The sequence below is a fragment of the Nerophis lumbriciformis genome, linkage group LG18 (genome assembly GCF_033978685.3).
Source record: "Nerophis lumbriciformis linkage group LG18, RoL_Nlum_v2.1, whole genome shotgun sequence".
In the NCBI taxonomy this organism is placed as follows: Eukaryota; Metazoa; Chordata; class Actinopteri; order Syngnathiformes; family Syngnathidae; genus Nerophis; species Nerophis lumbriciformis.
The window spans coordinates 12,209,213-12,222,428 of NC_084565.2; the positions used below are offsets into that span (position 1 = coordinate 12,209,213).

Genomic DNA, 13,216 nt, shown 5'->3' on the forward strand with positions numbered 1-13,216 from the left:
TTTGTTTTAGCAATCAAGAATATTTCAGTTGTTTTTATCCTCCTTTTGTGGGGACATTGTTGATTGTCATGTCATATAAGGATGTACATTGTGGACGCCGTCTTTGCTCCGCAGTAAGTTTTTGCTGTCGTCCAGCATTCTTTTTTTGTTTACTTTGTAGCCAGTTCAGTTTTAGTTTTGTTTTGCATAGCCTTCCCTAAGCTTCAAAGCTTCAATGCATTTTCTTAGGGGCACTCAACTGTTGTTTATTTTTGGTTTAAGCTATAGATAACTTTTTACCTGCCTGTTCCCGACATCTACAAAGCAATTAGCTACCGGCTGCCACCTGCTGATATGCAAGAGTATTACACGGTTACTCTGCCGAGCTCTAGACAGCACTGACGCTCAACAACAACACATAATTTGCAGACTATAATTACTGGTTTGCAAAAAATATTTTTAACCAAAATAGGTGAAATTAGATAATCTCCCACGACACACCAGACTGTATCTCACGGCACACTGGTTGAAAAACACTGGTCTAGAGCACCAGATAGTTCGACATACCTGGGAACGCAACCGACGAATAATCCTTGAGATCACGCAAAAGATTATTTTGTTATAATGTATAGGGATCAATTCTATGGCATAGTTAGATTTTTTTAGCGGTAAGATCTCGGGCCCCCTGCGTACTCAGTTTGCACACTGTTTGCTGCACGGTAGCCATGTTGGTGTGGTTGACCTCCACTTTGTTCACCCGGTATTAAACGGGTCAGAAAAAGTCACGTGACTAAATACAACCTGTAGTGTCCTGTATTTGGTAACATAACCAATGACTCATACTTGCCAACCCTCCCGGATTTTCTGGGAGACTCCCGAAATTCAGCGCCTCTCCCGAAAACCTCCCGGGACTAATTTTCTCCCGAAAAACTCCCGAAATTCAGGCGGACCTGAGTGACGTGTTGACAACACACAACAACAGTGTCTACCGTAAAGCAGTTCGTCTGCCGTAAACAGCAATGTTGTGACACTTTTAAACAGTACAATACTGCCATCTACTGTACATGCATATGTGACCCACCCATAATGTGTCACATTTTTGTGTTGATTTATTTATTTTATTTTGTGGTTTGAATTCGTTTTTGGAGCTGTCATTACACATTTATCAGTATTCACATTGGTCAGTAGGGGGCAGTAGGGCGTTTCTTCCCAATTGAATGCTATCACCTGCAGACCGGAAGTGTCTTGTCATTCTGATGAGAGCGACCAGTCTGTGAACAATTGAAACGTCCTGTGTGCTTTTTCCTCCTGTATAACAGGTTAGTTTTGGTGAATCAACTCACTGAATAATATCCATGTGATCTTTATAAGTTTAAGTACACATTCTGATGGTGGAGCCTAACTCTAAAGTGTTTGTGAGTTGTAGTTTGTAAATGAACACTGAAATTCAAGTATTTATTTTATTTATATATATATATATATATATATATATATATATATATATATATATAGCTAGAATTCACTGAAAGTCAAGTATTTCTTATATATATATATATATATATATATATATCTTAACCACGCCCCCAACCACGCCCACCTCCCCACCCCCGACGACGCCCCCACCCCCCACCCCCCACCTCCCGAAATCGGAGGTCTCAAGGTTGGCAAGTATGCAATAACTGCATTTTTGTTCTTCAAGTTATATCTTGGGCATTTTGACGCTCGTGCACACATTAAAAATGGCAGACGCGCGCAAGGCACTTTGGCTACATTTATATCATTAAATTGATAATCCGCCGACAATTTTCCCAATTTGTGACGTCACCATTTGTGCACATTGCAAACAGCTCAAGTATGAAGGAAGGCAAGATTGTTGTGTAAATATCTCCGCCATGCCTCCCCGGTTTGACTTCAACTTTTCGGGATGTATGCAGATCCCAAATACACAGCAGCAGGTACCAATAGGCAAGAAAGTTGTTTTTTTGCATAATAGGTCCCCTTTAAATAACGTGTTGATATTGCATACCTGCCAACTTTTGAAATCAGAAAAACCTAGTAGCCAGAGTCCAGGGGTTGCAGGACCCGGTAGGTCCAGGACAAAGTCCTGGTGGGGGGTTCAGGCTTCGCCCCCCCGACGCAAAATGATTATTAGCATTCAGACAGGTTAAAATGTTGCTAAAACCATCACTTTTCTATCAGTCACAGTGACTTTTCAAAACAAAAATATTACAGCAAAAATCATATGGGTTGATTGACATGTTTATTCTGTAAGCTAACTTCAATAGTTTGAAATTATTTTGACAGTTAATGCCAGTTATCCTGTCAACCTTTCACAAGACTTCAATTTTTTTAATTGAAAGTATAAACAGTATAAACACTTTTTACAGTAAACAAATGGTAAAACAGTACTAAACAATTCCATTAAAAAAAAACATTGGTGTCATTATTAACTTTCTGTCCAAGCTTGTATAATCTACTGCCTTGTTCAATTGTAAAAAATATTCTGTGCCTAAAATTCACATTTCTATCACAATTATCATACTGTAAACATGGTAAGCTAACTTCATTAAAATTAATAGTGGAATTACAATTCAAATTTAGTTTTTTTGTAAGCCTTTCAAAAGAATTCAAAATATGAAAAATTAATGAAAATTAATTTAAGCCATCAGACACTTGAAAAGTGGCACATCACATCTCTAATGTAATCATTTTAACTTTTCAACAGAAATAGCACTGCAAAAATATTAAGGACATACTTCTGTATTTTGGTAGTTATGCTGTCAACATTTAACAAGATTTCTTCAACTTGGACTTGAAAGCATAAATAGTATAAACACTTTTAACAGTATAACAGTACTAAACAATTCCAATAGATAACATTGGTGTCATTACCTTTTTGTGGCTAAAATCCAAATGTATCCAAAGAATCTGTTTGGGCGACGAAAAACGTTGAAAGTTTTCCACTTGTATCGCTAGCAACGGCATTAGACTTGTGTTTTTTTGTCCCAACGTGGTCTTTTACATCGCTAATTCCTCCGTGTCCGATCAAAAAATCTTGTCTGCACAAGGTGCAATTCGCGTAGTTTTCACCCTTTTTGGAACGGATAATTATTCCCGGATAGGCTTTTGAATATTCTTCACGGAATGACTGCAGTTTTCTTTTCGGTTTAAGACTCGTTTGCGATTTTTCTCCGGCTGATTCCATGATCGTTCGCTCGCTTGGAAACAATGGCAACAGGTGCCTCGTGCTTGGCAGCGGTGCTATATGCTATATGGCATTCGGAATGGCTCGATAGGAAGTTACGGGAAGCAGTGTCGATTGTCATTGTTGTTACGCGATTTCGTGAATAAAACTTAAAAAAATGTTTTTTTTTAATGAATGAAAAACCGTATTTTTTATCACTGCAACCGTAACCCGGAATAGGTTGATGAAAACCGTACTAATTACGGGAAAACCAGAGTAGTTGGCAGGTATGATTATTGTCAATAGCACTCACCATAAATGATTTGAAAAATGTAGTTAATACATGTGATCGGTGTTGGTATGTGATGTCACTCATGGATGATCGATACCCGAATGGCAGCAAGGGAGTTCACCTTGTGTTCCGAGTATCTCCATGTGCAGATGTGCCAGGCCGCTGGCAGCTGTCAGGGCCAGTTTGATCATTCCTTCCGACGTGACGGAGTAGCGGTTGAGGTAGTCGAACAGGGAGCCGTGCTCGTGGTAGTCTGACACCAACCACAGCTGAGTCCACGTGCCGTTGTCTGCGGAAAGAGAGACCACAGATCATGTTTGGTTTAAACAATAATAATGAGGGGTGTCAAAAAAATAGATTTTTGAATGAATGCCGATAATTATTTGTAATGATTCTTAATCAATTAAAGTAAAAAAGTAATCCGTCCTGTCCAGCCACTCAGGAAAATCATATTGTTGATGTAGATCAGTGGTTCTCAACCTTTTTTCAGTGATGTACCCCCTGTGAAATGTTTTTTAATTCAAGAACCCCCTAATCAGAGCAAAGCATTTTTGGTTGAAAAAAAGAGATAAAGAAGTAAAATACAGCACTATGTCATCAGTTTCTGATTTATTAAATTGTATAACAGTACAAAATATTGCTCATTTGATTTGGTCTTTCTTGAACTATTTGGAAAAAAAAGATATAAAAATAACTAAAAACTTGTTGAAAAATAAACAAGTGATTCAATTATAAATTAAAGCTGCAAGCAGCGTTGGTCGGGCCCGCGTATTTGGCAGGTGCTAGTCCTAAGTGTCCCAATACTTATTTACAGTTTTAGTCCAAAATTTCCCAATACTTTTGTCAAGTGGTAGTCCCAAGTGTCCCAATACTTTTGTCCAGTTGTAGTCCCAAGTGTCCCAATACTTTTGTCAAGTTTTAGTCCCAAGTGTCCCAATACTTTTGTCCAGTTTTCGGTGTAAATGTCCCAATACTTTTGTTCAGTGGTAGTCCTAAATTTCCCAATACTTTTGTCAAGTTGTAGTCCCAAAACTTTTGTCCAGTTGTCGTCCTAAGTGTCCCAATACTTTTGTCCGGTGGTAGTCATAAGTGTCCCAATACTTTTGTCTACTTTTAGTCTGAAGTGTCCCAAGACTTTTGTCTAGTGTACCTACCTTGTCTGCATTGTGTGGGCACGTTGGTGCTTCCTGCTTTTAAGCAGCCATCTTAAAAAAACAGCAGCGCAGCAGCATCAGCGCAGCGGTTTTTGAAGGCTCATAAAATCAAAACCGGAGCAGTTCGAAAAAATGCGCTTCTGTCCTTTTAATCACAAGGGTTTAATCTCTCTCCTGTGTTAGTTTGAAGCCGAAACGACAAACGCGCTCAGAGGAGATAGTTTTTGAAGGAAGGTGACCGGTTTTTACAAAAATTTTGTTTTGAAGGGGGAATAGCAAACCTCCTGTAGATTTTTGCTGGGGGGTGTCAATTTATGAAATGTAGGTCTAAGTGAGACCTACGAAGAGGTTTTTGTTTCATGTCTCTCCGACCTTCCCAGTGGGAGTTACAGGCAGTTTTGTCATTTTTTTCTTCCGAGGAGCAGTTTTTTCTACGTTTTATTCAAAAATTGCTCTAGAGCGCAATTTTTAAATTTGGGGTTAGGTTTTTTTATTAGATCGCAATTTTTGCCAGTCCTGATGTGTGCGTTCGGTTTGGTGAGTTTTGAAGCGTGTTAAGGGGGTCAAATTACAGCTCAAAGAGGCAAAAGTTACTGTTTTTAGTACTTTTTTGTCTTGAAGGGGGAATTGCCAACTTCCTGTTGATTTTAGCCCGACAATGTACTATTATGAAATGTAGGTCTAAGTCAGACCTACATAGAGGTTTTTGTTTCATGTCTCTCCGACCTTCCTAGTGGGAGTTACAGGCAGTCTAGTTTTTTTTTTCCTAGGGGGCGCTAGAGCGCAATTTTGAGTTTTGTGGTTCGGTTTTTTTTTTAAAAAAAGGCAATTTTCGCAGGTCCTGATGTGTGGGTCAAATATGGTGAGTTTTGAAGCATGTTAAGTGGGTCAAATTACAGTTTCATGTGGCGGTGGAAGAATAAAGAATAAAGAATAAAACCTTACAAATTCAATAGGTCCTTATGTCCCATTGCATAAGGACTCCCAAAGGGAGTCCTTATGCAATGGGCCATGCGGGCCCTAATAAAGATTTCTACACATAGACGTAATCATCAACTTAAAGTGCCCTCTTTGGGGATTGTAATAGAGATCCATCTGGATTCATGAACTTAATTCTAAACATTTCTTCACAAAAAAAGAAATCTTTAACATCAATATTTATGGAACATGTCCACAAAAAAATCTAGCTGTCAACACTGAATATTGCATTTCTTTTCACAGTTCTTTTTGACAGACTTTTTAGTGAGAAACCTGAGCTTGTGCTTCACTGAGTTTATGAACTTACATTCATATTTTGTTGAGGTATTATTCAATAAATATATTTATAAAGGATTTTTGAATTGTTGCTATTTTTAGAATATTTAAAAAAAATATCTCACGTACCCCTTGGCATACCTTCAAGTACCCCCATTTGAGAACCACTGATGTAGATGATCATTCCTGCAGTACAGATTTACTTTAGTAAAGAGAAGTGTTGGATACTTCACCATTTTTGTATTTGACTTCATTAAATGTTTGGCTAGCATTTTATTAAAAAAAACAAAACAGTTTTCTTTTAAATAATACAACAACTATTTCAGAGCTGTGGTTCTTAACCTTGTTGGAGGTACCGAACCACACCAGTTTCATATGCGCATTCACCCAACCCTTCTTTAGTGAAAAATATATATATATTTTTTTCAAATTCAAGACAAAGTTATATGTTTTTGGTAACACTTTAGTATGAGGAACATATTCTAAGTAACAAAGACTTAATTTAGAGTTTTTTGGACACTAGGGGAACATATTCTAAGTAACAAAGACTTAATTTAGAGTTATTTGGTTAGGGTTAGAGGGTTAGGGTCAGGGTTAGAGGGTTAGGGTTATAATAAGGCCATGCGGAATAAGGCATTAATAAGTACTTAATAATGACTAGTTAAGAGCCAATATGTTACTAATTTGCATGTTAATAAGCAAGTAATTAATGGTGAATATGTTCCCCATACTAAAGTGTTACCATGTTTTATTACTGGTGCATGAACATCACCTTGTTCAAACAACAAAACCAACACAGTGCATAAACTCACAACAAATTACACATCTGCAAATCAGTCTGACTTCTGCTGTTGTCGTATCCGTATTACGCCGATAGGGAGAAATTTGTATTTACACGATGAGTCGGGTGTGTCTTGACCTCCTGAGCCCGACTCACCGAACCCCTAGGGTTCGATCGAACCCAGGTTAAGAACCACTGGTCTATTGTATGGAGGAATGTAAGTTAATCATAGAACTGGCCCCCAATGTTTTTTTTGTTTTTTTTTAAAGTATTGATTTTAAAGCAAGAATTGGTTTGAATCGAGAATCAATTCTGAATCGAATCGTTACCCCCAAGAATCGAATCGAATTATGTGGTGCTCAAAGAATCACAGCTCTAATAATAATACTGTTTGCCTGCCTTGAGCTGTGACACTGAATCAGGGCCATTTGCATCCCCGGGAAATAAAATGTCCAAATGCACGATAAAATAATGTTTTATTTATGAAGGTGTCTTCCTGCTTATAGGTCAGATTTTAGATTTATAATACAATTTAAAATACCTTGAACACTTGAAAAATATATAATTTTCTGCTTGTTCCTGCTTCCTAAAATTTAACTTCACTATATGTATATATATGTATGTATTCACTCAGCATCAAGGGTTGGAATTGGGTGTTAAATCACCAAAATGATTCCCGAGCGCGGCCACCGCCGCTGCTCACTGCTCCCCTTACCTCCCTGGGGGTGAAACAAGGGGATGGGTCAAACGCAGAGAGTAATTTCACCACACCTAGTGTGTGTGACTATCGGATTATCCGCGGTTCGGGCGGTTGAAATAAAAAAAAATTAGATTTTATCCGCGGGTCGAGTCGGGCGGTTGAAATAAAAAAAAAATTAGATTTTAAATAGATTCAGGCGGGTGGCAGTTAAACCATCCATCCATCCATCCATTTTCTACCGCTTATTCCCTTTGGGGTCGCGGGGGGTGCTGGAGCCTATCTCAGCTACAATCGGGCGGAAGGCGGGGTACACCCTAGACAAGTCGCCACCTCATCGCAGGGCCAACACAGATAGACAGACAACATTCACACTCACATCCACACACTAGGGCCAATTTAGTGTTGCCAATCAACTTATCCCCAGGTGCATGTCTGGCCCATTGTATAAGGACTCCCAAAGGGAGTCCTTATGCAATGGGACATAAGGACCTATTGAATTTGTAAGGTTTTATTCTTTCTTATTATTATTATTATTATTCTTCCGCAACTTTGCGCTGTAATTTGACCCCCTTAACATACTTCAAAACTTACCAAATTTTACACACACATCAGGAAGGTCGGAGAGACATGAAACAAAAACCTTTATGTAGGTGTGACTTAGACCTAGATTTCATAATAGTATATTCTCGGGCAAAAATCAACAGGAAGTTGGCAATTCCCCCTTCAAGACAAAAAAGTACTAAAAACAGTAACTTTTGCCTCTTTGAGCTGTATTTTCACCCTCCTAACATGCTTCAAAACTCACCAAACTGAAAACACACACATCAGGACTGGCAAAAATTGCGATCTAATAAAAAAACCTAACCCCAAATCTCAAAATTGCGCTCTAGCGCAATTTTTGAATAAAACGCAGAAAAAACTGCTCCTCGGAAGAAAAAAATGACAAAACTGCCTGTAACTCCCACTGGGAATGTCGGAGAGACATGAAACAAAAACCTCTATGTAGGTCTCACTTAGACCTACATTTCATATATTGACAACCCCCAGCAAAAATCTACAGGAAGTTTGCTATTCCCCCTTCAAAACAATTTTTTTTTATAAACCGGTCACTTCTCTTCAAACATTATCTCCTCTGAGTGCGTTTGTCGTATCAGCTTCAAAATAACACAGGAGAGAGATTGAACCCTTCCAAATAAAAGTTATCGAAATAATTTTTCTAACTTCTCCGGTTTTGATTTTATGAGCCTTCAAAGAACCGCAGCGCTGATGCTGCTGCGCTGCTGTTTTTTTAAGATGGCTGCTTAAAAGCAGGAAGCACCAACGTGCCCACACAATGCAGACAAGGTAGGTACACTACACAAAAGTCTTGGGACACTTCAGACTAAAAGTAGACAAAAGTATTGGGACACTTGGGACTAAAACTTGACAAAAGTATTGGGACACTTAGGACTAGCACCTGCCAAATACGCGGGCCCGACCAATGCTGCTTGCAGCTTTCATTTCTAATGTTATTAGTAAAATATATTTTCATTGAATCACAGTAGTGTGCTCAGTGTTAACAGGCTATTAGCATAAATGCCAGAAAAAGAAAGAAGTGTGCACCTTTGTTGTCGGCAGCGATAAAACCCAGGATGTTCTCATGTCGTATCATGATGGTCTGATAGATCTCAGCCTCACGGAACCAGGAGCGCTCTTCTCGAGATGAGAAGATTTTCACCGCCACATCACCGCCCCTCCAACGGCCTCGCCACACCTCACCAAAACGCCCCTTACCGATAACGTCTTGCAGGACAATTGTTCTTGCGACGGTCCTTTGGACGAACAGAGGCAGACCTGAACGACACAAAGTAAGAACACCTAAAAGTTGGCATGTGGTTTGTTCCAAAATTTGACATAATATTCATGATTAGAAAAACACATCTTCACTTAAGACATGTAGTTTGTTATATTTGACTTAATATTCATAATTAGGAAACACATCTTTACTTGTGACATGTAGTTTGTTATATTTGACTTAATATTCATAATTAGGAAAAATCTTCACATAAGATGTGTTTTGTCAGAATATTTGATTTAATATTCATAATTAGGAAAACATCTTTTTATTTATTTTTTTTTATTTTATTTTTTTTATTTATTAAATCAACATAGAAAAAAACACACGATACACTTTCAACTAGTGCATCAACCCAGAAAAAAAAACCCTCCCTCCCCTAAAAACATCTTTACATAAGATGTGTTGTGTTCAAATATTTCACTTAATATTCATAATTAGGAAACATCTGTACTTGAGACATGTAGTTTGTTATATTTGACTTAATATTCATAATTAGGAAAACATCTTTACATAAGACGTGTTTTGTTCAAATATTTCACTTAATATTCATAATAAGGAAAATATCTTTACATAAGACGTGTTTTGTTCGAAGATTTCACTTAATATTCATAAATAGGAAAACATCTTTACATAAGACGGGTTTTGTTTAAATATTTGACTTAATTAGGAAAATATCTTCACATAAGAGATGTTTTGTTAGAATATTTCACTTAATATTCATAATTACAAAAACACATTTTCACATAAGATGTGTTTTGTTAGACTATTTGTTTGAAAATCATAATTAGAAAAACATCTTCAGATAAGACGTGTTATTTTAGACTATTTGACCTAATATTCATAATTAGAAAAACACATCTTCACATAAGACGTGTTTTGTTCGAATATTTCACTTAATATTCATAATTAGGAAAACATCTTTACTTGAGACATGTAGTTTGTTAGAATATTTGACTTAATATTCATAATTAGGAGAACATCTTCACATAAGACGTGTGTTTTGTTAGAATATTTGACTTAATATTAATAATTAGGAAAACGTATTTACTCATGACATGTGTTTTGTTCCAATATTTGACTTAATATTTTATAATTAGGAAAACACATCTTTACTTAAGACATGTAGTTTGTTATATTTGACTTAATATTCATAATTAGGAAAACATCTTTACATAAGACATGTTTTGTTCAAATATTTCACTTAATATTCATAATTAGGAAAACATCTTTACATAAGACTAGTTTTGTTAAAATATTTCACTTAATATTCATAATTAGGAAAACTCATCTTTACATAAGACATGTTTTGTTAAAATATTTCACTTAATATTCATAATTAGGAAAACATCTTTACATAAGACGTGTTTTGTTCAAATATTTCACTTAATATTCATAATTAGGAAAACATCTTTACTTAAGACATGTGTTTTGTTAGAATATTTGATTTAATATTCATAATTAGGAAAACATCTTTACATAAGACGTGTTTTGTTCAAATATTTCACTTAATATTCATAATTAGGAAAACATCTTTACATAAAACGTGTTTTGTTCAAATATTTCACTTGATATTCATAATAAGGAAAATATCTTTACATAAGACGGGTTTTGTTCGAAGATTTCACTTAATATTCATAAATAGGAAAACATCTTTACATAAGACGGGTTTTGTTTAAATATTTGACTTAATATTCATAATTAGGAAAATGTCTTCACATAAGAGATGTTTTGTTAGAATATTTCACTTAATATTCATAATTACAAAAACACATTTTCACATAAGATGTGTTTTGTTAGACTATTTGTTTGAAAATCATAATTAGAAAAACATCTTCAGATAAGACATGTTATTTTAGCCTATTTGACCTAATATTCATAATTAGAAAAACACATCTTCACATAAGACATGTTTTGTTCGAATATTTGACTTAATAATTAGGAAAACACATTTACTCATGACATGTGTTTTGTTCGAATATTTGACTTAATATTCATAATTAGGAAAACATATTTACTTGAGACATGTAGTTTGTTAGAATATTTGACTTAATATTCATAATCAGGAAAACATCTTCACATAAGACGTGTGTTTTGTTAGAATATTTGACTTAATATTAATAATTAGGAAAACATATTTACTCATGACATGTTTTGTTCGAATATTTGACTTAATATTTTATAATTAGGAAAACACACCTTTACTTAAGACATGTTTTGTCAGAATATTTGATTTAATATTCATAATTAGGAAAACTCATCTTTACATAAGACGTGTTTTGTTCAAATATTTCACTTAATATTCATAATTAGGAAACACATCTTTACTTGAGACATGTAGTTTGTTATATTTAACTTAATATTCATAATTAGGAAAACATCTTTACATAAGATGAGTTTCGTTCAAATATTTCACTTAATATTCATAATTAGGAAAACATCTTTACTTAAGACATGTGTTTTGTTAGAATATTTGACTTAATATTCATAATTAGGAATACATCTTTACTTAAGAAATGTTTTGTTGGAATATATGACTTAATATTCATAATTAGGAAAACATCTTCACATAAGACGTGTGTTTTGTTAGAATATTTGACTTAATATTAATACCGTAATTAGGAAAACACATATTTACTCATGACATGTGTTTTGTTCGAATATTTGACTTAATATTTTATAATTAGGAAAACACCTTTACTTAAGACATGTTTTGTCAGAATATTTGATTTAATATTCATAATTAGGAAAACATCTTTACATAAGACGCGTTTTGTTCAAATATTTAACTTAATATTCATAATTAGAAAACATCTGTACTTGAGACATGTACTTTGTTATATTTGACTTAATATTCATAATTAGGAAAACATCTTTACATAAGACGTGTTTTGTTCAAATATTTCACTTAATATTCATAATAAGGAAAATATCTTTACATAAGACGTGTTTTGTTCGAAGATTTCACTTAATATTCATAAATAGGAAAACATCTTTACATAAGACGGGTTTTGTTTAAATATTTGACTTAATTAGGAAAATATCTTATCATCAGAGATGTTTTGTTAGAATATTTCACTTAATATTCATAATTACAAAAACACATTTTCACATTAGATGTGTTTTGTTAAGACTATTTGTTTGAAAATCATAATTAGAAAAACATCTTCAGATAAGACATGTTATTTTAGACTATTTGACCTAATCATAATTAGAAAAACACATCTTCACATAAGACGTGTTTTGTTCGAATATTTGACTTAATATTCATAATTAGGACAACATATTTACTTGAGACATGTAGTTTGTTAGAATATTTGACTTAATATTCATAATTAGGAGAACATCTTCACATAAGACGTGTGTTTTGTTAGAATATTTGACTTAATATTAATAATTAGGAAAACACATATTTACTCATGACGTGTTTTGTTCCAATATTTGACTTAATATTTTATAATTAGGAAAACACACCTTTACTTAAGGCATGTTTTGTCAGAATATTTGATTTAATATTCATAATTAGGAAAACTCATCTTTACATAAGACGTGTTTTGTTCAAATATTTCACTTAATATTCATAATTAGGAAACACATCTTTACTTGAGACATGTAGTTTGTTATATTTGACTTAATATTCATAATTAGGAAAACATCTTTACATAAGATGAGTTTCGTTCAAATATTTCACTTAATATTCATAATTAGGAAAACATCTTTACTTAAGACATGTGTTTTGTTAGAATATTTGACTTAATATTCATAATTAGGAATACATCTTTACTTAAGAAATGTTTTGTTGGAATATATGACTTAATATTCATAATTAGGAAAACATCTTCACATAAGACGTGTGTTTTGTTAGAATATTTGACTTAATATTAATACCGTAATTAGGAAAACACATATTTACTCATGACATGTGTTTTGTTCGAATATTTGACTTAATATTTTATAATTAGGAAAACACCTTTACTTAAGACATGTTTTGTCAGAATATTTGATTTAATATTCATAATTAGGAAAACATCTTTACAT

The 13,216-nt window shown here is 34.3% G+C and overlaps 1 protein-coding gene across 1 annotated transcript in view; it reads right to left on the minus strand.

Annotated features, from left to right (window-relative positions):
* LOC133617591 (activin receptor type-1B-like) overlaps nt 1–13,216 on the minus strand; it is a 44,195-nt gene that overhangs the window by 16,312 nt on the left and 14,667 nt on the right. Inside the window, exons 4-5 of the mRNA XM_061977655.2 lie at nt 8,947–9,177; nt 3,577–3,744 (exon numbers count right to left, since the gene is read on the minus strand). Of these exons, the coding sequence (XP_061833639.1) occupies nt 3,577–3,744; nt 8,947–9,177 (399 nt within the window). The remainder of the gene's footprint in view (nt 1–3,576; nt 3,745–8,946; nt 9,178–13,216) is intronic.